The following is a 26,168-nucleotide window of genomic DNA, read 5'->3' as shown; positions in this document are numbered from 1 at the left end:
TTGTAGGGACACATGGAAGGAGAGGTGTGGGGTTTGGCTACACATCCCTATCTGCCCATCTGTGCTACTGTCAGTGATGATAAAACCTTAAGAATATGGGATCTGTCTCCTAGTCATTGTATGTTGGCTGTCCGGAAACTGAAAAAGGGTAAGAGGCTCTCAGACTTGAGCACAGATTAACATGTTAGTCACATTTAGTCACAATTTTGTAACTCTTCACAAATCTAAGAAAGCTACAGTAGGTGTATAAAAAAGGCTTTACATATTTATTCTGTGTGCACTTGCTCATGATGCTATATAAAGAAAATTAATTATACCCAGTCTTTGCTTTGTGAGACCTCCTGTGAGCATACCTATCCTGAACCTGTTTGCAGTGTCATGTTGGAATTAAAAATACAGGAAGAAAACAAGTTATCTACCCTTTATGACTATAGAATATATGTAATTCAGAATCAAAAACGAAGAAAGAAGGCCTTAATTTATAAAGGAGTAGCAGAATTGAGGGGAGAATATTTTAGGGTGAAACAAAACTAAGCACATTTTGTAGGGGGCAAATGAAGCTAGCCTGTCAGTATAGAGAGATAAGGGGCTCAGTTATTGCATTAAGACTGATATTATTAACCTAGGGCAAATGAGGATGTACAGATAGCTTCACATTTCTTAGTGAGGTGGTAGGGAATGTTATTTTAGAATATGGAGGTATTGAAGGAGGAACTCTGGTTGAAAAGGTTGGGAATTGGGAATGTAAGAAATGTGATAGAAACAGCAGATGAAAGGATTGTCAGGCCATAATAAGGGCCAAGTTAAAGTTAGGTAACATGAATTTGTAATTCAGTCAGTTAATTTATTTTTTTCTTCTATTAAAAGAGTCTGTTCTTCTAGGGTTACTATATTCAACATTTGTACTTAACTAAAAATCTGAAACTAATCACTGTCTCTAGAATAATTGAACTCCTGTCACTGTCTCTTCTTTTTTTTTTTTTTTTTTGAGTTATTGATGGCCAGCATTTTCATTCTTTAGTTGTTTTTTCCCCCTGAGATCTAGAGATTACCAAATGTTATATCAGCATTTCTATACTGAACTTTCTACATGAAGGGTTACAGTAAGATCACAAAACCATAGTCACACCTCTGTGTACACAGGAAATCACAGTATCAAATACTCTTCTTCACAAGGCCATAGGAAGCTGATCAAATTTGGAACATACCTTTAATAGACCTCAGATTTTCTTTCTTTTCTTTATCGAGGTATAATTGACACATAGCATATTAGTTTCAGGTGTACAACATAATGATCCAATATTTGTGTATACTGTGAAATAATCACTATGATAAATCTAGTTAACATCCATCACCATACATAGTTATAAAATGTTTTCTTTTTATGATGAAAACTTTTAAGATCTACTCTTTTAACAACTTTCAAATATGCAATATAGTATTAATTATGATTATTATTAATATAGTGATTATTAATCATAGTCACCATGTATGCCCATGACTTACTGATTTTATAACTGGAAGTTTGTACCTTTTAACCCTGTCACCTACTTTGCCCACCTGCCACTGGCAACCACCAATGTTTTTTGTATCTATGAGTTTGTTGTTTAATGTTTTTAAATTTATTTATTTTTTTTAACGTTTATTTATTTTGAGACAGAGACAGAGCATGAATGGGGGAGGGGCAGAGAGAGAGGGAGACACAGAACCAGAAGCAGGCTCCAGGCTCTGAGCCATCAGCCCAGAGCCCGACGCGGGGCTCGAACTCACGGAACGTGAGATTATGACCTGAGCCGAAGTCGGTCACCCAACCGACTGAGCCACCCAGGCGCCCCTAAATTTATTTTTGAGAGAGAGAGAGAGAGATACAGATACAGAGTGTGAGCAGGGGAGGGGCAGAGAGCGAGGAAGATACAGAACCCGAAGCAGGCTCCAGTCTCTGAGCTGTCAGCACAGAGCCTGACACAGGGCTCAAGCTCAAGAAACGTGAGATCATGACCTGAGGTGAAGTCATATGCTTAACCAACTGAGCCACTCAGGCGCCCCTGTTTTTGTTTTTTTAGATTCCACATATCAATGAGATGGTATAGTGTTTGGCAACATGTCATTCATTTTTATGGCTGAATAGTATTCCATTGTGTATGTGTATTTACACACCATTTTCTTTACCCATTTATCTGTCAGGCGCTTAGGTTGTTTCTGTATCTTGATTATTGTAAATAATGCTGCAGTGAACATGGGGGTGCATATGTCTTTTTGAGTTAGTGTTTTCATTTTCTTCAGATAAGTACCCAGGACTTGCTGGGTGGACTTGCTGCATCATATGGTAGTTCTATTTTTAATTTTTGAGAATTTGGTTTTTTTAATCCCTCTTCAATTGGACATTATTATTGTTTAATGCAGTCAGTGTTTACTTTGGCTTATCTATGCTTATTCACTTCTTCACATTTTCTTCTTGTATCTCAGACATTTTTTCTTCTATCATTTTCTTCTAAAATGTAGTCTTAGAGTTTCTTTAATAAAGACTTGTTGGCAATTCCTTCAGTTTGCTTTGTCTGAACCAGTGGAATTCCAAGTATAGGATGGTGGGAGTGGTCTGTTCCAGTAGCAAAAGTATTTTATCACTGACATTGCAATTCTTTTTTTTTTTTTTTTTTTTAAATTTTTTTTTTTTTTCAACGTTTATTTATTTTTGGGACAGAGAGAGACAGAGCATGAACGGGGGAGGGGCAGAGAGAGAGGGAGACACAGAATCGGAAACAGGCTCCAGGCTCCGAGCCATCAGCCCAGAGCCTGATGCGGGGCTCGAACTCACGCACCGCAAGATCGTGACCTGGCTGAAGTCGGACGCTTAACCGACTGCGCCACCCAGGCGCCCCGACATTGCAATTCTTAAAAAGCAAACTGATTTTTTTAATTGACATATAGTTGATGTTAGTTACATTTTCTGTTTCATCATAATTCAGTCTTGGTAGGTTTTACGTTTTCAGGAATTTATCCATTTCTTCTAGGTTGTCCAATTTGTTGGCATATAATTGTTCATAGTAGTCTCTTATGATCTTTTGTGTTTCTGTGGTATCATTTGTAACATCTCTTTCATTTCTGATTTTACTTATTTGTATCCTCTCTTGCTTCTTAGTGTAGCTAAAGGTTTGTCAATTTTATTTGTCTTTTCAAAGAACCAGTTCTTAGTTTCATTAATTTTTCCTTTTATTACTTTAGTCTCTGTTTGATTTATTTCTGTTCTAATCTTTGTTATTTGCTTTCTTCTATTAACTGTGGCCTTCAGTTGTTCTTTTTTTCCTCTAGTTCCTTGAGGTGTAAAGTTAGGTTGTTTATTTGAGACTTTATTTCTTCAGGTAAGCGTTTATCACTGTGAACTTCCCTCTTAGAACTGTTTTTGTTGTATCTCATAAATTTTGGGATGTTACATTTCCATTTTTGTTTGTCTCGAGGTATTATTTGATTTCTCTTTTGAGTTCTTTGACCCATTGGTTGTTCAGTAGCATGCTGTTTAAGCTCTGTGTATTTGTGAATTTTCCATTTTTTTCATGTAATTAGTTTCTAGTTCCATACTGTTGTAGTTGGAATAGATGCTTGATATGATTTTAGTCTAGATTTATTAATACTTGTTTTGTGGCCTAACATATGATCTGTCTTGGAAAATGTTCCACGTGCAGTCAAGAAGAATGTGTATTCTCTTGCTTTTGGATGGAATATTCTGTAAATATCTGTTAAGTCCGTCTGGTGTGACATGCCATTTAAGGGCAATGTTTCCTTAATAATTTTCTGTCTAGATGATCTATCCATTGATGTGAGTAAGGTATTAAAGTCCCCTACTATTATTGTATTGCTGTCTACTTCTTCCTTTAGGCCTGCTAACATGTGCTTTATGTATTTAGGTGCTCTTCTGTTGAGTGCATAAATATTAACAAACGTTACATCCTCCTGCATTGACTCCTTTATCCTTATGTATTGACCTTCTTTTCTTTGTCTCTTATTATAGTCTTTGTGTTAAAGTCAATTTTGTCTGACAAAAGTGTAGCTGCCCAGCTTCTTTTGGTTTCCATTTACATAGAATATCTTTTTTCATTCCTGCACTTTGTGTGTGACCTTACTTCTACAGTGTGTCTCTTGTAGGCAATAGATAGATGGGTCTTATATTTTTATTCTTTCAGCTACTCTGTCTTTTGATTGAAGCATTTAATACACTTTCATTTAAAATAATTATTGATAGGCATGTGTTTATTGCCATTTTGTTGTTTGCTAGCTGTTTTTTGCAAACCTGAATTTTTTTTTGAGGAAGAAATGTTTTTACTTTATTTTATTTATTTTTTATTAATAATTTATTTTTTAATTTACATCCAAGTTACCATATGGTGCAACAGTGATTTCAGGACTAGATTCCTTAATGCCCCTTACCCGTTTAGCCCATCCCCTCTCCCACAATCTTTCTGGTAACCCTCTGTTTGTTCTCTCTATTTAAGAGTCTTATGTTTTGTCCCCCTCCCTGTTTTTATATTATTTTTGCCTCCCTTCCCTTATGTTCATCTGTATTGTATCTTAAAGTCCTCATATGAGTGAAGTCATATGATATTTGTCTTTCTCCAACTGACTAATTTCACTTAGCATAATACCCTCTAGTTCCATTCACGTAGTTGCAAATGGCAAGATTTCATTCTTTTTGATTGCCGAGTGATACTCCATTGCGTGTGTGCGTGTGTGTGTATACATATCTTCTTTATCCATTCATCCATCGATGGACATTTGGGCTCTTTCCATACTTTGGCTATTGTCAATAGTACTGCTCTAAACATTGGGGTGCATGTGCCCCTTCGAAACAGCATATCTGGGGGCGCCTGGGTGGTGCAGTCGGTTAAGCGTCCGACTTCAGCCAGGTCACGATCTCGCGGTCCGTGAGTTCGAGCCCCGCGTCAGGCTCTGGGCTGATGGCTCAGAGCCTGGAGCCTGTTTCCGGTTCTGTGTCTCCCTCTCCCTATGCCCCTCCCCCATTCATGCTCTGTCTCTCTCTGTCCCAAAAATAAATAAACGTTGAAAAAAAAAAAAAATTAAAAAAAAAAAAAAAAAGAAACAGCATATCTGTATCCCTTGGATAAATACCTAGTAGTACAATTGCTAGGTTGTAGGGTAGTTCTATTTTTAATTTTTTGAGGAACACCATACTGTTTTCCAGAGTGGATGCACCAGTTTGCATTCCCACCAGCAGTGCAAAAGAGATCCATCTTTCTCTACATCCTTGCCAACATCTATTGTTGCCTCAGTTGTTAATGTTAGCCATTCTGACAGGTGTGAGGTGGTATCTCATTGTGGTTTTGATTTGTATTTCCCTGATGATGAGTGATGTTGAGCATTTTCTCATGTGTCAGTTGGCCATCTGGATGTCTTCTTTGGAGAAGTGTCTGTTCATGTCTTTTGCCCATTTCTTCATTGGATTATTTGTTTTTTGGGTGTTGAGTTTCATAAGTTCTTCATAGATTTTGGATACTAACCCTTTATCTGATATGTCGTTTGCAAATACCATCTCCCATTCTGTCGGTTGCCTTTTAGTTTTGCTGATTGTTTCTTTTGCTGTGCAGAAGCTTTTCATTTTGATTTGGTCTCAACGGTTCATTTTGCTTTGGTTTCCCTTGCCTCTGGAGACGTGTTGAGTAAGAAGTTGCAGCAGCCGAGGTCAAAGAGGTTTTTGCCTGCTCTCTCCTCGAGGATTTTGATGGCTTCCTGTCTTACACTTAGGTCTTTCATCCATTTTGAGTCTATTTTTGTGTATGGTGTAAGAAAGTGGTCCAGGTTCATTCTTCTGCATGTCGCTGTCCAGTTTTCCCAGCACCACTTGCTGAAGAAACTGTCTTTATTCCATTGGATATTCTTTTCTGCTTTGTCAAAGATTAGTTGGCCATACATTTGTGGGTCCATTTCAGGGTTCTCTATTCTGTTCCATTGATCTGAGTATCTGTTTTTATGCCGGTACCATACTGTCTTGATGATGACAGCTTTGTAATACAGCTTGAAGTCCGGGATTGTGATGCCTCCAGCTTTGGTTTTCTTTTTCAAGATTGCTTTGGCTATTCGGAGTCTTTCCTGGTTCCATACAAATTTTAGGATTGTTTGTTCTAGCTCTGTGAAGAATGCTGGTGTTATTTTGATAGGGATTGCACTGAATATGTAGATTGCTTTGGGTACTATTGACATTTTAACAGTATTTGTTCTTCCTATCCAGGAGCATGGAATATTTTTCCATTTGTTTGTGTGTCTTCTTCAATTTCTTTCATAAGCTTTCTATTGTTTTCAGTGTATAGATCTTTCACCTCTTTGGTAAGATTTATTCCTAGGTATTTTATGGTTTTTGGTGCAATGGTAAATGGGATCAATTCCTTTATTTCTGTTTCTGTTGCTTCATTATTGGTGTATAGGAATGCAACCGATTTCTGTGCATTGATTTTATATCCTGCAACTTTGCTGAATTCACAGATCAGTTCTAGCCGTTTTTTGGTGGAATCTTTCAGGTTTTCCATATAGAATATCATGTCATCTGCGAAGAGTGAAAATTTGACCTCTGCCTGGCTGATTTGGATGCCTTTTATTTCTTTGTGTTGTCTGATTGCTGAGGCTAAGACTTCCAATGCTATGTTGAACAACAGTGGTGAGAGTGGACATCCCTGCCTTGTTCCTGACCTTAGAGGGAAAGCTCTGTTTTTCTCCATTGAGGATGATATTAGCATTGGTGCAAACCTGAGTTTTTAAGAGGATTTTTATGTTTTAATTATGTAGTATTATTCCATGTCTTGGCTCACTTCATATTTTCTCTCTCTGCAGTATTCTGGAAATTTTAAGATATTATTCTAGTTCTTAATTTTCTTTTTAAAAGTTTTTTTATTTAAACTCCAGTTAACATACAGTGTAATATCAGTTTCAGGTGTACAATTTAGTGATTCAGGGCTTACATACAATGTCCACCCAGTGCACATCACAACAAATGCACTCTTAATACCCATCACCTGTGTCACTCATCTTCCACTCATCTCCATTCTGGGAACCATCTGTTTGTTCTCTGTAGTTAAGAGTCTGTTTCTTCATTTGCCTCTCTGTTTTTTTTTTTTTTAATTTAACTTTTTATTTTTTTAAATTTACATCCAAATTAGCATATAGTGAAACAATCATTTTTTTTTAACAGTTTTATTTATTTTTGAGAGAGAGACAGAGCATGAGTAGGGGAGGGGCAGAGAGAGAGAGGGAGACACAGAATCTTAAGCAGGCTCCAGGCTCTGAACTGTCAGCCCAGAGCCCAATGCGGAGCTCGAACCCACAAACTGTGAGATCATGACCTGAACCGAAGTCGGACGCTTAACCGACTGAGCCACCCAGGTGCCCCTGCCTCTCTCTTTTTATTTCCCTTCTCTCATTTGTTCTGTTTCTTAAATTCCACACATGAGTGAAATCAGATGGTATTTGTCTTTCTCTGACTAACTTATTTTACTTAGCATTATACTCTCTAGCTCTATCCATGTCATTGAAAATGGCAAGATTTTTTTTTTTTTTTTTTTTTTTTTTTTTTTTTTATGGCTGAATTATTAGCTCTTTCTCTTTCACGTCTGCTGTTTAACCTACCTGTTAGGTGTGATAATTCTTATTTTTAGGAATTTTATTTTCTTTCAAATTCCTTAGATTTTTTATAACATATTAATTCTTTGTGTTTTAGCTTTCCTTTTTTATGTCTTTAATCTTTACTTATCAGATAAAGATTATGAAATTTAGTTATCTGACATCCTTTGGGATCTGACTATGCTGTGTTTTTTTTCTGCTGTTTTGGTGTTATTTTTCTGCTGACTCCTTCCTGGTGTTCTATTTTCTTTTGTGCTTGAATATTTGGATTATAAATTTATGTTTAATTGGGCTTTCTTTACTTGTGGGGTTTCTCTGAAGTCTGGATCAAAGGTGTATTTCCAGAGTGATTTTGTGTTTCCTTCTCCCAGGTGCCTGGGTTGCTACTATCCAGAACTACTAAGGATTTTTTTTTTCACTAGGATTGCATAGATCATATAGTTAGTATAACTTCAAATCTAAGATCTGCATAAGCTATGCTGCATTTGTGAATCTTCAGTACAATTTTTCCCCTCTGTCTAGAACCCAAGTCAGGATATAGAAGTCTATTTCCTGATGTCTTTCTCTACTGCCAGGCATATTTTTAAAACTTGCTCTTCCCTTGAGATATGATTGTAGTACTCAGTTAAAGGACAGTACAGGTATTTGGAGGTTTTGGGGGGTGGAAGGGGAAGAAACTGTATGTAGTTAAATCTGTATTTTCTTTCTTCATATATTTATAAAAGAAATGTTAAAATAAAAATCATTGAAACTAATAGTATAATTAAGTACAAAATTTGTAAATATAAATCAAGTGAAATGACACAATTATAAAAATATATCTGTATTACCTTATTTTAATTAATAATTTGTTTAAAAATAAATACTTCATAAAATGGAGAAACTTTCAGCATGGAAACTTGGAAATGCAATAATCTTTCTTTTTAAAGCAGTCTTAACAAGAAAGCCCATTAATGGTATTGTTATTGAGTTGCAAAAGTAATTAGTCTTGTGCAAATTTTCCCAGATGTTCAAAAGGCCCTATATTATACTTCATACTAATCTGAGTAAGGTGAAAATTTATAAATAAAATCCAGTTCCAAATTTCCTCTGACTCATCATATACTGCTCTCTCTTATTTGAGGACATCTTTTTTAATAACTTTTAATTTTTTTTAGTAGGGACTATAGCCCTTTTATTGATAACAAGCTATAATGTTTGCTTAAAAGGAAGCATTTCCAGTTTTCTTTGTCCTTAGATTTGAGATTTATAGAAGGAAATTCTAATTTACTACTGTCATGTCTAATGTGGATTGAATTGTGTCCCCCAAAATGATATGTGTAAGTCCTAACCCACTTACATTTGAATGTGACCTTATTTGGAAATAGGGTCTTTGCAAATGTCATCAAGATGAGGTCATACTGAATCAGGATGGACTCTACACTGAATGACTAGTATGTGTTCTTATAAGAAGGCTGTGTGGAGACACAGACACAAAGGGAGAGTGTGATGTAATAACAGGAGGCAGAAAGTGAGGTGATGAGTCTACAAGCCAAGGAACATCAAGGATTAGTGGCAAACTCCAGAAGCCAGGGAGAAGACAGGAAGGATCCTTCCTAGAGCTTTCAGAGGAGCATAGTCCTGCCTACACCTTGATTTCAGACCCTAAATTCCAGAAATGTGAAAGAATAGGTTTCTGTTGTTTTAAGCGACTCAGTTTGTGGTAATTGTAATAGCAGCTCTAGGACACTAATACAGTGTTCACATTCGACTTGTAGAAAAAGTCTTTGAACTAGAGGAAGAATTATTCACGCAGTCAAAGCTTTGCTTAGTTGATTGTCACCTCCATAAAGCTTGAGAGAAGTAGGAAAATATTCTGGATGCCTTAAGATGCGAATTATCCAGATACCAGATTATTTTTAAATTTGGAAATAATGTATTACACCTTCAGTATTGGTATTTTGGAACTTAAAAGTAACCTAGAACTTGAAAACCAGTACTGGATGACTACATCGACTGTATAACCCTTCAAAGATTGCAGTTTTATCCAGGAAGCCCAGGAGCAAGACCTCTCCTGTACCCTCAGAGCAGCTGTGACTTTATTTTACTACTCTTGTTTTTTTGCCCTTTATTTAGTTTTCATCCCTGAGAGGGTTTTTTTGTTTGTTGGTTGGTTTGTTTTTAGTTTTTAAGGAGCTCAGCTATGCATTTAAAAGGATGCTTATTAGGTTAATGTTTGCTTAAACTCAACTTTCCCCCTGCTCTAAGCCTCCGTTCAACCAGCTGAATAAGGTTGAATACAGTGTGCAGTTGTGATGACTAGTCTCAGTACCATTTTGTTTCTCTGCTCTCCTTTGTGGCAGAACTCCTCGAAATGGGTGATACTCAAAAGGCGATACTGTCTTCTCTATTTTCACATGACATTTGCTTCACAAACCTTACCCCAGTTAGGCTTTTGTTTCTGTTTGTCCATTGAATCTGCTGCCAATCTCTTGGTCACCTCTGGGTCCTCACTCTACCTCACAGTAGTTTTTGACATAACTGATCATCCCTTCTTTTCTGAAATACATTTTTCACTTGGCTTTGGAACCCATGCATTTCTCTCTCCCTCTCTATCTTACTGACTTCTTTTTTTCTTCTTCCCTTAACTGGCTCTGCCTCTTCTTCCTACTCTCTACATATAGAAATGCTCCTGGGTTCTCCCTGGCTGTTTTTATTTCATTTGTACACTTGCACTTTGTGTGACTGTATCAGTCATTGTCCAGTTAGAAGACAGACACTATACTAGTTATTTTAACATGGAAATTTTAATAATAAGAATTATTAACTAGTAGAAGGTGTTTACCTACTGAAGGCTATAGAAAGCAGCTACTAGGCCTAGTTAGCTGAGGGATAATGAACAAAGAAAGAAGTTAAAGGAGATGCAGAGGTGTTTGGAAAGGGTGTAACTGCCATCATAACAGTCTGTCAGTGGTGAAGAAGCTTGCCAGAGAGTACAGGCCTCCCTCAGTGGAACAGAGAGACAGTGGTCACTGGCTAAAGGAAAAGCTTGCCAGAGGGTACAGATCAGAACTGAATGGCAAGTGGGCTTTTTGGAGAAGAACTTAACCCAGGGCAAAGTTGACTGTTGACTGGTGAGGGCTGCTGCTGTCTTAGCAGAGCATCTTGCTAGAGACTGCAAACCACAGCTGAATCGTTAGGCCCATTACTGCGACAGCGGGAAAATTTGCTGAAATTTGCTGCCGCAGTGGGGACAGCGGGGAGGGGGGGTGCTGCCGCAGTGGGGGGGGTGCTGCCGCCGTGGGGGTGCTTCAGGCTCCCTGCACACCAGTGCTCTGGCTCTGTAGGTAAAATCCAACACTGGAGGCCTGAAGGAGAGCCCCTTTCTCCTGCTTTGGACTTGTAGTGTCTTTCCAGCACCCTCTATTGGCAAAGCTTTGTATCAGCGGGCAAAAGAGAAGTCTACAAGGCCCAAAGAATGGTAGATTTGGAACTAAGAGGCAATAAATAATAACTGGCACAGACTACCCCTTTGTCTAATTAGCGTCCCTGTACATCTTTTACAAACACTTGAACTTCAGTATAACCACGGAACTAACCTTATGTTTATGTTCTACCCAAAAAGTTTTTAACCAAAGAGATGCAACTATTCCTGGTACAAGTGAAGAAATTCTCACCCTCTCCCCCAAATTCGAAGACATACAGTTCCCACAGTTATTGTATTCATTCCAACATGATTCTACTCATGACTCTCAAATTCATAGTCTTACTGAATATTCTTTTACTTCAGACTAAATTGTAAAGTTAACCATCAACAAACTTATGTAAAGTATTAAAAAGAAGAGAGAAGGAAGCAAAAATAATATAAAAACAAGGAGGGGAACAAACCATAAGAGACTCTTAAATACAGACAACAAACTGAGGGTTGCTGAAGGGGTGTTGGGTGGGGGATGGGCTAAATGGGCAAGGGGCATTAAGGAAGACACTTGGGATAAGCACTCGGTGTTATATGTAAGTGATGAATCACTAAATTCTGTTCTTGAAACCATTACGCTGTATGTTAATTAACTTGGATGTAATTATTTAAAAAACAAAAAAAAGTAAATAGCTTATATATACACAAGCATTTATGTCTAGTCCTTATTTCTGTAACTGGCTATGGGCTGTGATTGATAACTCTTTTTGTTTGTTTTTTAAATTATTCTTGGTGCCCTAGCCCCCTTTTTTTTCCTAATGTTTATTTTTGAGAGAAAGAACAAGCAGGGAAGGGGCAGAGAGGGGGGGGAGAGAGGATCCAAAGTGGGCTCAGTGCTGACAGCAGAGTGCCCGATGTGGAGCTTGAACTCATGAACCATGAGATCATGACCTGAGCTGAAGTCGGACACCTAAGCGACTGAGCCAGTCAGGCGCCTGTGGTTGTCATCTCTGACTTCCTTCTTCTTCTACCCATTTCATATTTTCTTTGTCCTGAGCCAGAAACCTCAGGTGGTTGGAGTTACTTAGCTCATGAGTAACCCAAACCTTCATTGCTAAATTAGGTGAAATTTCAATATTTCTACCTGTTTTTTTCCTGGTTTTCTATTAAGTTTCACTATTGGTCATAGAAGACTAAGGGGCATCCTAATGAACCCTCCAGGTCCCAGATATAGTCTCCTTTGCCCTCAGTGTGTAGCAGTAACTCAGTTTCCCCTCTGTAATTGCGATCAGCCACTCCAGCAAGAAGAGTAACAGCCCCTTTCTTTGCCTGTTGTTTCACTGTCATAAGGAGCCCAACATGACCAGGTGGCAGTCTACATTCCCATTCAGAGGAATCAGTATGTTCCCTGGTAAAAGAATTGTCCCTGCTCTTAGGAGTCAAGACTAAAGAAGCAGAGCTCAGATTTGCCAGGATGCAAAACAAAATAGTGCAAGTTGGTTATTAGATTTAGTACTGAGAAGAATCACTCCCACTTCTTGATTTTCCAGACCCATGTAGCTGGCCATGAGGTAGACAGCACCATGTAATGAACTGTGATTCAGAGTATATATTGCATTCTGTAAGACAAAAGCCCAGTCTTTCAGGGTGTTGTTTCCCAGATGGTGACATCCATTAGTTTTCAGTAAGCCATACTAGCTTTCTTGGAGTAGTGGGAGTTGTGATAAAATCATTTAATTCCATGGGTATGAGCCTAATGCACATTTTTTGCCTGAAGTTCCTTGATCAGAAGCATGGAATTCTATGTTAGTGGATAGGGCATCCATCCCATGTGTCCATGGATGATGGTGCTAGATGAAGCATAATGGTCAGTCAGGTAAGGCAAATCCAGGATTCACATCTATTCTCGTGAAGATGAATCTTTGCCTTCTCCAAAGTAGAAGAGGTCCATTATAGTCAACATGCTACCAGCTGGCTGGCCAATCTCCCTGGGGAATGGTGCCATATCAGAAGTTCGGGTGCTCTCTACTGTTAGAGTAGACACTCAGTGGTAATGGTAGTGGTAGCAAGATAACCTTGGAAAAGAGAGTTCATGTTTTCTAACTCAAGCATAAACTCTATCCATGCTACTTACCACAAGCCCACGGAGTAAGTGCTAGCTGCCTAGGAAAAGAGGCTGCTCTGAGGTCCCTAGAGCATTTATTTTGTCTGATTACTGAGAGTCTCCTCTGTAGTGGATTCTTTTTGTTGGGCATTCCCTGAGATGCAAAAATCTTCACACCTGTGCCCTTTCTGAAAGTTCGATTTTCCAGATTTCCTCATCTCTAATCTTCTAATCCTGAAAGAATTCAGTCCCTAACTGATTATTCAGATAGTTCACAGTTGCTAATGAGTCCATGTAAATCTGTTTATCCTGTCTTCTGTCACTACAAATGTGGAAAACTAAATGTACCTGCTCCAGGTGCTGCCTGTTGTGAAATGTTACTTCAAAGCTGTCCCTCAGAGCCACCGCCGAGTAGGGCTCTAGTGCTTTCAGGTGGGTGCTGACATATACTGCATAGAAGCATCTGTAAATATGGCTCATTATTTTTCTTCCTCATTCAGCTGATAATCAACGAATACCCTTGAGGCCATAGGTATCGATAGAGAGAGACGAGGTATTGCAGCAGGAATTATTGATGGATCCTGAGCCACCTGTTCATTACTTCTGACTTCCAAATCTATCCAAGGCTCATCTTTTATATCCCTTTTCCACTTGACGATAGATTGCTGTTGTGCATACCCAATCTGTGACTAGGTTGGTCATGTAACTTTTGGTTCATGATGTTCCGGAAGCTTAAGATACACAGTCACTTGATATCCCATAGTTAGGCATTTACTGTCTACCAAGGCCTAGTAGCAAGGCTGAAACTCCTTCTGAAAAGAAAATTAGTTATTTGCAAAGGAGAGTATGGATTTTCTCCCAAATCTAAGAGATCTGCAGTATGATTCTTCTTTGGTAGCTTTCCAGAGGCATTCTTCTGGAAACAGCATTTCTGTTTACCACAGACATTTTGAGTATCATTAGATTTGCTAGATGATAAGGGCCCAATGGAAGATCAGCTTGCCTTCTTTTGTTCTGGCCCCAGGGAAGCCTTATAGTGACTTGATAGTTGGGTAGAAACAGCTCACTCAAATGTGGTGTAGGCTTCCAAAAAGGTATACCAGGCATTTTGCTCCTTTTGTTTATAGTGGGTAATGGAAAATACAGCAATTTGTCTTTCACCTTGGAGGAAATATCTTAATATGCTCCCGATCATTGGATCCCCAGAAGCTTCACTGAGATGGCAGGTTCCTTAATTTTTGTAGGAATTATCTTCTGTCTCAGTTCACTTAGGTCTTACTAAGGCATCTAAAGTTGTTGCTTCCTGTTCCCCAGATCCATTCTGCATAATGTCATCAATGTAGTGGACCATTGAGATTTTTTGTGGAATGTCCAGACGCTCAGGATCTCTGTGGACTATATTATGGCAAAAAACAGGAGAGTTGAATAGCCCTGAGGCAAGGCTTTGAAGGTATACACAGATACAAGCCAGGTAAAAGCAGACTGCTCTGGTGGTCCTTACAAATCGGGATGGAGGAAAAAAAAAAAAAAAAAGCATTAACCAGGGCAATAGCTGCATGCAAAATGCCAGGGATTGTGTTTGTTTTTTCTGGTAAAATTCTGGAAGAGTAGCTTCAGTTAGCATTGCTACCTGATTAAATTTATTATCCGTAGGTAGTATCTGAAACCCATCTTATTTCACACAGACCAAACAGGCAAGTTTAAATGTGATAGGTATTCTTACCACTGCATATTTCAAGTCTTTGGTGGTATCGCTGATATTTGTAATTTTGTAATTCTGAGGCTTGCAGTTTTGCTTCTGATTTATTGTCTTGATAGAGGAATTTCCAGGGGTTTTCACTTATTTCTTCCTGTTATAATGACTCTTACCCATGGGTCACAGAGCCAGCCTAGTGGATTCTACAAGTTGCCAGGTATATCTGTTACAATTCACGAACTGGATGGAATCCACAGAATTAGCGTCAGTTCAGAGCCCCTGTTTACTAACTCCTGATAGTATGGGTATTCTTTTCATGGAAATAATCATTCTTGGCCACCGATTGTTAGAGGATATATTTTATACGATGACATTGCTATAGGTTCCTCCTCAGTGTGACTTAGCCTTTGCTTTTTAACCAAGGGGCTCTGAGTATATGAATTGACCTTGGACTGAAAATAGGATGAGAATTTAAGTCTGGTTTTTTTAGCCACCAGGTCTGGGGTTTTTTCTGTCATATAGCTCAAAGACTAATTTAGTAGCCTACTCATCTATTGAATTCCTGCAGACACCATGATTGATTAGTCACCAAAAGAAATCTCCACAGGCCAAAACATTCTGATTATTAGTGTATTCCTGCTGCCATTTTCGGTAAAGAATCTGCCCTGTCTTTTAAGTGCTGCTACTTGGCTTCTGCATTTCCTGGGTTATCCCTGTTGAATCAGGGAGCCCATATTATTGGGGACAGCTCTCATTCCTGATCTACATAGGAGGACATCAAAGAACTTTTCAAGGATGTAGATGCTGCCCTTAGTTAATGTATTTCTAAATGCTCTTGTGAAGGAACTAGTTTTTAGACTTTTTGGGGGGATGTAGTTGGTGGGTGAGTGTACACGTTGCCTATGAAAAATCTACTTCAATGTTCTTACCTCCCTAAACTTTTTGATTCCTCCCTCTATATCAGAGGTCAGCAAATCCAGCCCACCTCCTGATTGTGTACATGTCATTGGAACACAACCATGTCCATTCATTTATGTATTGCCTAAGATCTGTTTTTGCACTATAACAGAGTTGAGTAGTTGTGACAGAGATCATATGGCCTGCAGTGCTGAAAATATTTACTGTCTGGTCCTTTAAGAAAATGTTTGCTAACCTCTGCGTTAGAGCACACGGAGATTTGATCCAAGCTGAGGATCTAGTGACAGCAGAGAAATGGTTGTAATGGTTCTTCTTAAGGTTAAATATCCCTTCAAGGCATATGCACCAGAAGGCCAGTCTTCCCAGACACAGGAGAGCAAACTATTTGCACTGGTTGCGAGACTCTGAATAATACAGAAATTAAAGATTTTCAGTTTTGTCTGAATCCAGTCAGATGCTCCCATTCCACAGTCCAAATTTCTTCCTTTACCAATCAGAAGAAATTTGGTGAGTCTGGGAATTCAACTCACATTGTAAATTTGCAACCTGCACAATTAAGTTTTGTATTTAATTTTCAGCCACATCAGCCCTGTCAGAGATTCTTCTAGGTCTGCAGTGTAAGCTCTCTCTATTCAGACCATGACAGATGCTGAAGGGTTAAGGACCAGAGCATGTTACATCTTTCTGTTAAATGTCCCATGCACTCGGAATCTTTTGCACAGCACAGTCCTTGTGGTCATCATTATTTTTGTGATGGTCAAAGGCAGCAGCCTCTTGGACTCCCAGGGCATTTTACTTCAGTAGAAGTGACAGTTAACTGCAGGATGTAGGAGACAACTTGATTGTTATGGCAATGCATACCTTGATTACTAACATCCCATTTCCCTTTGGCAAGGGCCCAGCACTGTGCTTAAGCCCAAAGGCATGACTAAGCCAATTCCAAAAATCCCATCTTTAGTGATCTGTCTCCTGTGACTACTTCAGTATCAATTCTGTATCAATCAAGAGACAGAAACCACCCCAGGAATTGGAATAGGGAAAATTTAATATGAATAAGTGTTAACTAATGGAAGGTGGTATTCTAAGGGGTATAGATATAGCAACTGCAAAAAGCAGCTACCAGCTGTAGGGCTAGTGGATGGTGATTAAGGAATGAACCCTTCCCCTCTTTTCCCAAGCTGAGATTCAGATCTCTTTAGAAAGGATGTGGGTGCAAGTGGAAAAGAAGCTTGCCAAAGGGCTGATCTAGGAAATCTTTTGCTATGGGGGGCAGAGAAAATCTCCCATTCCCAACTGCATCCCAACATCTACCCCTACCCCTTCATTAATCTAATCCACTGGTTCTAGCACACCAGAGGAAGGAAAAATCCCTTCCTTCTTCTTTGGCCTTGTAGGGGCCCTCCAGTACAGTACCCTCCATTGGCTAAAATCAAGTTTAGGAAAAGGAAAAAATGTCAGCAGGGCTCAGCTGTATTGTATAGCAGGAAAGAAAGGTTGGATTTGGAGCTGAGAGTCAATAAATTAATAACAAGCTCTTATCCAGTTTCATGACTGTGACTACTACCTACCATGCTACGTCTTCCATACTTATATCTCCAGTTTAGCCTCTCCCTTGAACTCCAGAGAAGTATAATTATATCAAACTGGCTTATTGATATCTTCACTTGAATTTGTCATAGGTATCCTTAGCTTCATGGGTACGAAATCAAACACATGTACCTCTGCTAGTTTTTTCCATCTTGGTAAATGACATCATCATTAAAAAAAAAAATAGCCTTGACTTTTATCTTTTTCTCCTATTCTGCTCCCAGTTAGTCAAAGTCCTGCCAGCTCTATCTTCAAAGTATACCTCTACTCCAGCTACCCTGCTCCAGACCACCATCATCTCTTACTCCTAAATCTCAGAAATCATCCTAGATTTATTCATTACCAATGTATTCTTGATAATTAAATGATAATACATGACTTATTCTCAATTTATTCTGTAACTTTTCATTTTGTTAGAGCTGTACCTCATCCCTCCCTCTCTAAATGTTGTGCAAACACTATGTCTGCTGTATCCTTTGCTGTCAGGGTAACCCCATTATTGTTTATTTCCCAGTACATATTAACCCTGATTTTTAAAAATTAATATTAGCATTATTATTTCTTCATGCATGGTTAGATCTTCCATGCATTAATAGATCTTCCTAGTTTTGCCTAATAATTGTTTATTGTCATATTTTTTTTCAAATTTGAAAGCATATTTATAAAGATGGCCTTTTTTCTTAAATTTCTGATTGTAGAATAGAAACTACAGAGGTAGCAACCACTTACAAAAAAATATTTCCACATATGTCATTGGCTTTTTATGTTAGCTAAAATCTCTCGTTCTTTCTCATCAACTTAGTTTTCTAAGATAAATATTAGTCCTTACTTTAGTTATGTCCAGAAGAGAAGATGGTTTGTATTAATTATTGCCTAATTACCACTGATTTCAGTAGAAAACTTTGTTGCCTGCATCCTGTGACTCCTTTTGAATATTGATTTGAGATCATAATGAATACAGGAATTCTCTTTGACAATAAAAGTTCCTTAACATGATTTTTTTAAATAGAAGAAAATCGCCCAATATATATGCTCTCTTTTAGGTGGGAGATGTTGCTGTTTTTCTCCTGATGGTAAAGCTTTAGCTGTAGGTCTGAATGATGGAAGTTTCTTAATGGCAAATGCAGATACTCTAGAAGATCTTGTGTCTTTTCATCACAGGAAAGATATTATTTCAGACATTCGATTTTCACCAGGTAAGATATCATTGAAATCATATTTGATTATTAACTTGAGTCAGACAATGAGTAAATATATCTATATGTAATTTTTATTAACCATTATTTTATCTTGGAATTTTAATTTTTTGACTAGAAAAGACAGTATGGTAAGAAGTAAAATTCCTGTATTAGATAAGTGGCAAAATATCTGGCTTAGTGCCAATTCTGTCACTAAATTTTCTATGTGATTTTCTCTGAGTTTGAGTTTCCTCATTTTTTTTTTTTTTTAATTTTTTTTTTCAACGTTTATTTATTTTTGGGACAGAGAGAGACAGAGCATGAACGGGGGAGGGGCAGAGAGAGAGGGAGACACAGAATTGGAAACAGGCTCCAGGCTCTGAGCCATCAGCCCAGAGCCTGACGCGGTGCTCGAACTCACGGACCGCGAGATCGTGACCTGGCTGAAGTCGGACGCTTAACCGACTGCGCCACCCAGGCGCCCCTGAGTTTCCTCATTTCTAACATAAAAGGGATTAGATGACAATCTTCATTATATTCTTAATACTTTTGAAATTTTGCATTAATTTTGCTTCATCAGTTTCTGTGTATTCATTATCTCTGACAAAACCCACTATACTCTGGGAATTGCTAATGTTAGGGCAAAATTTACTCATTATTTCACTTTTATTTTTTCTACATATAAAGGGTTATTTTGTTTTGTTTTGTTTTTAGTTAAATACAGTGTATTGGATTACATTGTATATAATTTTTTGGCCTTTTCTATCCACTGAACTATCTCACTATGCTAAAGAGGACATTTTCTTTTGTTAAGCATAATGTACTTGAAAAATATAGTTACTGTTTGTCATTTTATACACATTTTGTTATAATTTTCAAAACACCTAAGTGTTCTTCCCAAAAAATGTTAAGAAAATTAAGTCTAGTTGTAGAGTGTAAAAAAACATTTCTAAAGAGAGACAATCTCAAGCAAATATGTTTCTATTCTAGGTTCTGGGAAATATCTTGCGGTAGCATCCCATGACAGTTTTATAGATATATACAATGTGATGAGTAGTAAAAGAGTAGGAATATGCAAAGGCGCTACCAGTTACATAACCCATGTTGATTGGGATATTAGAGGTAAGAATTTAAATAACTTACTATTTGGTAAAAGTTTCATTTGATTTAGTATAGCTCCTTTAAAGAAACTTTAAAAAAGTGATTCAACAGATGAGTTCAAAATCATTGTGAGACACATTGTTCTCAAAATTATTTTCCACTACTTTATTTCACATCTGAAGGTGAATGCTATGAGTTAAAACTTTTCAGTACTTCCAGTATCATAATTCACATGATAGAATGGTAAGTGATAAATTCTTTAATTTGTAAAGTAACTTCAATATTATATAAAAAGTTTTTCAGTTATTTGTCCTATTTTTTAATATAGTTTTTTAAAGTTTATTCATCTGTTTTGAGAGAGAGAGAGTGGGGGAAGAGCAGAGAGAGAGGGAGAGGGAGAATGAATCCCAAGGAGGCTCTGTGCTGTCAGTGCAGAGCCCACAATGCAGGGCTCAAACTCACAAACCATGAGAGCATGACCTGAGCTGAAACCAAGATTTGGAGGCCCAACTGACTGAGCCACCCAGGCACCCCTGTTTGTCCTGGTTTTTGTCAGATAAGCTTAGTGTAAATAATAACTGAAAATTTGGAAAATAGATATGTTAGTGAGGATATTAATGTTATTTCCCCATCATTCGATCAAACACATTTCTTAAAATCAGTCACGGTTGTATAACATACATAATTTAATGAGTGTCTTTGTTTTTTCAGCAGAACGCATTGCATATGGCAGTGTTAAATAATTTGGATAAATGCTAAGTGTTTTAAATGCTCCATTTTTAATGATTTTTGTTTCATGTCTTCATTTATATAAATCTAGTATTAAAGTTTTTCCAAATATAATTAAACAAAATGCTTTAAAAGTTCTCAAATTTCTATCTAGGGGTTTTTTTATATGCATGATAACAGAAATAGTTTTTATGTATATACATACACAAAAATTAAATAATTTATGAATTCATTATGTGGTTGTGGAGGAAAATGGTTTTCATGTTTAAGCTTAATTTTTCCCATGAAAGTTAAACATCCTCATTCCAAGGAAGATGGCAGAGTAGGAGAATGCTAGACTCACCTTGTCTCAGATACAACTAGGTAACACCCACATCAGTGTAAATAACCCAGAAAATGACCCAAAGACTGGCAGACCAGATTCTCCAAAGCTGAATGTCAAGAAGAGTTCATGTGAAGAGGGTAGGAAGGGTGGAGATGCCGTTGGGAGCTAAAGGGACCCATGGGACTGTCTGCAGGAGGGAGGGACACTGTGAACATGAAGAGGGGAGAGAAACAGACTCTCACACTGGGGAGCCCACAGGGGAAAGACAAAACATTTGGCTTTAAAAACCAGAGGGGTTGAATTCCGCACATTCTTAGTCAGCAGGGTTTAACACCTGGAACTTTAAAAATCAGCCCTGGAGGGGCAGGGGCACCTGTGTGGCTCAGTAGATTAAGCATCCAACTTTGGCTCAGGTCATGATCTCGTAGTTCTTGGGGAGAGAAGATAACAACACACACGAGTGGGATGGGGACAGGCATCTCATCTGACTGCAAGCCCTGCCCACCAATGAAAGCTTCTCAGGGGACAACACAGGGAAAGTTCCCTGTAGTTTGGTGCCACTACATCTCTGGCAAATACCTGGTCTGACTCAACTTAAGCCCAAGGTGGCCCTAGACTGGTCCACTAAGAACACAGGGATAAACCCTGCCCATAGTCAGCAAAGAGAGCCATTGCAGATGACTGGATTGAGGGCAAAAGCTGCTCAGCAACCATAGCAGGGCACAGGCAACACACACAGGAGATGCTCCCGAAGTAAATGGACATTGCACTGCAGAGCACCACAGGACCTCTTTTTCACAAGGCCACCTCTCTTTCTTTTCTTTTTTCTTCTCTTTTCTTTTCTTTTTTCTTTCTTTCAGAGCATGCGACCAGAAAAAGGGCAGAGGGAGAGAAAGAGAATCCAAGCAGGCTCCACGCTCAGCACGGAGTCTGACATGGGGCTCAGTCCCATGACCCTGGTATCATGACCTGAGCCAAAATTAAGAGTTGTGTGTTTAAACGATTGGGCCACCCAGGTGCCCCTAAGACCACTACTTTCAAGAGCAGGAGGTGTGGCTGACTTTCCTAACATGTAGAAATAGACATAGAGAGTTAGACAAATGAGAAGAGAGGGATATGTCCCAAGTGAAAGAAGGGGACAAAATCACAACAAGAGAGCTAAATGAAACGGAGATAATGAGCATGGCTGATAGAGAATTTAAAGTAATGGTCATAAAGATACTCGCTACACTGGAGAAAAGACTAGATGATCTCAATGAGACCCTTAATAAAGAGATAGAAAACATAAAAAACCAATCAGAGATGAAGAACTCAATAACTGAAATTGAAAATACACTAGATGGAATAAATAGTACAGTAGAGGAAGCAGAAGCATGGATTAGCGACCCATAGGACAGAATAATGGAAAGCAATCAGTCTGAACAGGAGAGACAAAAAATAATAAACGAAAATAGACTTAGGGAACTTAGTGACACCATCAAGTGTAATAACATTTGCGTTATAGGGATCCCAAAGGAGAAGAGAAAGAAAGAGTGGTATAACATTTATTTGAAGAAATAATAACTGTAAACTTCTCGAATCTGGGAAAGGAAACAGAAATCCATATCCAGGACGTGCAGAGAACCCCCAACAAAACCAACCCAAAGAGGTTCACACCAAGACACATAGTAATTAAAATGACAAAAAGGAGTGACAGAATTTTAAGGGCAGCAACAGAAGACAGTTATATACCAGAAAAACCCCATAAGGCTATCACCAGATTTTTAGCAGACACTTTGCAGACTAGAAGGGATTGGCATGATATATTTAGAGTGCTGAAAGAAAAAAAAACCTGCAGCCAAGAATACTGTATCCAGCAAGGCTGCACCTCAGCGTAGGAGAGTTTCCCAGACAAGCAAAGGCTAAAGGAATTCATTATCATTAAGCCAGCCCTGTAAGAATTATTAAAGGGGATGTTCTGAGTGGAAAGAAAAGATCATAAGTAAGAGTAAGAAAAGTAGGAAGCACAAAAGCAGTAAAATTAAGCATATTTACAAAAATCAGTCAAGGGATTTACAAATAAAAGGAAGTAAAGTATGACACCACGTACCTAAAATGGGGAGAAGAGTAAAGTGGGGAGAAGAGTAAAGAATGGATTCAAACTTAAGCATCCATCAACTTAAGATAGAATGCTAGAAGCATAAGGTGTTATATACAAGCCTAATGGTAATACCAAATCAAAACCCAGTAGTAGATATGAAAAAAATAAAGAGAAGGGAATCTACATATATCACTAAAGAAAGCCAGCAAACCATGAGAGAAGAGAGCAAGGGCAGAAAAGAATAGAGAAGAACTACAAAATCGACCATAAACAAGTAACAAAATGGCAATAAGTACATACCTATCAGTAATTACTTTGAATGTAAATGGACTAAACACTCTCATCAGAAGACCTAGAGTGACAGAATGGATAAAAAAAAAATAAGACCTCTCTATATGCTTCCTATAAGAGACTCATTTCAGACCTTAGTATACCTGCAGATTGCAAGTGAAGGAATGGAAAACCATTTCTCATGCAAATGAAAGTAAAAAGGGAGCCAGGGTAGCCAATACTTACATTGGACAAAATAGACTTTAAAACAAAGACGGTAACAAGAGACGAAGAAAGACAGGGTATGCTTAAAAAGGAACAATCCAACGAGAAGATAGAGCAACTGTAAATATTTATGCACCCAACATGGGAGTACCTAAATACATACAGTAGTTAAATGCATATAAAAGAGGTAATCGATAGTAATAAGATAACAGTAGGGGACTTTAACACCCCACTTTATTTGTGGATACATCCAAACAGAAAATCAACAAAGAAACAGTGACTTCGAATAACACTGGGCCAGAAGGATTTAACAGATACATTTAGAACATTCCATCCTAAAACAGAATACACATTCTTTTCAAGTGCACATTAAATAGTCTTCAGAATAGATCACATATTAGGCACAAAACAAGTCTCATCAACTGAAAATAATGATTGGGTCAACCAAGAAATGAAAGAAGAAAGAAAAAAAAATACTTGGAGACCAATGAAAATGAAAACAGAACAATCCAAAATCTTTGGTATGCAGCAAAAGCAGTTCTAAGAGAGAAGTTTATAGCAAAACAGGCCTGGAGCAAGAAAAATCTCAAACAACCTAACCCTACCTAGAAGAGAAAAAGAACCGACAAAACCCAAATCCAGCAGAAGGAAGAAAAAAACAAAGATTAGAGCTGAAATAAACAAAATAGAAACTAAAGAAACGATGGAACAGATCAATGAAACCAGGAGCTGGTTCTTTGAAAAGATCAATAAAACTGATAAACCTCCAGCAAGATTTATTAAGGGAGAAAAAAAAAAAACCTCAAAATCAGAAACAAAAGAGGAGAAATTACCAACACCACAGAAATAAAAGACTTGTAAGAGAATAGTATGAAAAATAATATGCCAAACAAATAATAAGACAACCTAGAAGAAAAGGATAAATTCCTAGAAACATACAACCTATCGAAACTGAAACAGGGGGGCGCCTGGGTGGCTCAGTTGATTAAGGGACCAACTTAGGCTCAGGTCATGATCTCACAGTTTGTGAGTTCAAGCCCCGCGTCAGGCTCTGTGCTGACAGCTCAGAGCCTGGAGCCTACTTCGGATTCTGTGTCTCCCCTCTCTCTACCCCTCCTCTGCTCACTCTCTGTGTCTCTCTCTCAATAATAAATAAATGTTAAAAAAAAAATTTAAAAAAAACTGAAACAGGAAGAAATAGAAAATTTGGAGGAATCCTGGGAAGATGGCGGCGTAGGAGGACGCTGGGCTCACCGCGCATCCTCCTGATCACTTAGATTCCACCTACACCTGCCTAAATAACCCAGAAAACCGCCAGAAGACTAGCAGAACGGAGTCTCCGGAGCCAAGGCAGACGAGAGGCCCATGGAAGAGGGTGGGAAGGGCGGAGAGGCGGTGCGTGCTCCACGGAATGGGGGGAGGGAGCCGGGGCAGAGGGGCGGCCCACTGGCCAAGCAGAGCCCCCGAGTCTGGCTTGCAAAAGTGGAGGGGCCAGACAGAGTGTGTTCCGACAGCAAGCGGGACTTGACATCTGGAAGGTTATAAGCTAACAGCTCTGCTCGGAGAGCGAGAGTGAGAGGGCTGGAGGACAACGGGAGGGAGAGTTGTTGAGCCTCCGTCGACAGAGCTCAGCTTGGCGGGGAACAAAGGCGCTCGCCAGCGCCATCTCCCTCACCCATCCCCCAGCCAAAATCCCAAAGGGAACCGGTTCCCATCACGGAACTTGCTTGCACCGCGCAAACACCCAACGCTGTGCTTCTGCAGATCCATCCCTCCGGTGGGTCTGACTCCCTCCCTGTGCTGCAGGGCCCCTCCCGACGCGGATCTCCAAAGGAAAAGCGAGCTGAGCCTTCCCCTCCCGCCCCTGTAAACCTTGCCAATCCACCCCAGCTAATATGCCAGATCCCCAGCACCACAAGCCTGCCAATGTGCAAGTAACCCGGACGGCCACACCACCCCACAGTGAATCCCGCCCCTAGGAGAGGGGAAGAGAAGGCACACACCAGTCTGACTGTGGCCCCAGCTGTGGGCTGGGGGCAGACATCAGGTCTGACTGCGTCCCCACCCACCAACGCAAGTTATTCAAGAGAGCACAGGGGAAGTGCCCCGCAGTCCTGCACCACTCCAGGGACTATCCAAAATGATGAAACGGAAGAATTCCCCTCAAAAGAATCTCCAGGAAATAACGACAGCTAACAAACTGATCAAAAAGGATTTAAACAATATAACAGAAAGTGAATTTAGAATAATAGTCATAAAATTGATCGCTGGGCTTGAAAACAGTATAAAGGACAGCAGAGAATCTTTTGCTACAGAGATCAAGGGACTAAGGAACAGCCAGGAGGAGCTAAAAAATGCGATCAATGAACTGCAAAATAAAATGGAGACAACTACGGCTCGGATTGAAGAGGCAGAGGAAAGAATAGGTGAACTAGAAGATAAAATTATGGAAAAAGAAGAAGCTGAGAAAAAGATAAAAAAAATCCAGGAGTACAAGGGGAAAATTAGAGAACTAAGTGATGCACTAAAGAGAAATAATCTATGCATAATTGGTATTCCAGAGGAGGAAGAGAGAGGGAAAGGTGCTGAAGGTGTACTTGAAGAAATAATAGCTGAGAACTTTCCTGATCTGGGGAAGGAAAAAGGCATTGAAATCCAAGAGGCACAGAGAACTCCCTTCAGACGTAACTTGAATCGATCTTCTGCACGACATATCATAGTGAAACTGGCAAAATACAAGGATAAAGAGAAAATTCTGAAAGCAGCTAGAGATAAACGTGCTCTAACATATAAAGGGAGACCTATAAGACTCATGACTGATTTCTCTACTGAAACTTGGCAAGCCAGAAAGGAATGTCAGGAGATCTTCAATGTGATGAACAGAAAAAATATGCAGCCGAGAATCCTTTATCCAGCAAGTCTGTCATTTAGAATAGAAGGA

At 38.9% G+C, this 26,168-nt stretch overlaps 1 protein-coding gene across 4 annotated transcripts in view; it reads left to right on the top strand.

The window, feature by feature from the left end:
* EML5 (EMAP like 5) overlaps positions 1–26,168 on the top strand; it is a 179,326-nt gene that overhangs the window by 104,164 nt on the left and 48,994 nt on the right. For 3 of the 4 annotated variants that reach the window (XM_030319747.1, XM_032593437.1, XM_036064284.1), the window contains 3 exons: positions 7–148; positions 18,363–18,515; positions 19,488–19,619. In XM_030319747.1, the coding sequence (XP_030175607.1) occupies positions 7–148; positions 18,363–18,515; positions 19,488–19,619 (427 nt within the window). Of the gene's footprint in view, positions 1–6; positions 149–14,432; positions 14,560–18,362; positions 18,516–19,487; positions 19,620–26,168 lie in introns of those variants that run through there. The other variant, XM_036064285.1, reaches the window with a different exon arrangement.

This window comes from Lynx canadensis, chromosome B3 (assembly GCF_007474595.2).
Source record: "Lynx canadensis isolate LIC74 chromosome B3, mLynCan4.pri.v2, whole genome shotgun sequence".
Classification (NCBI taxonomy): Eukaryota; Metazoa; Chordata; class Mammalia; order Carnivora; family Felidae; genus Lynx; species Lynx canadensis.
The sequence above is the reverse complement of the archived record's forward strand: the minus strand, read 5'-3'. Positions and strand labels throughout refer to the sequence as shown.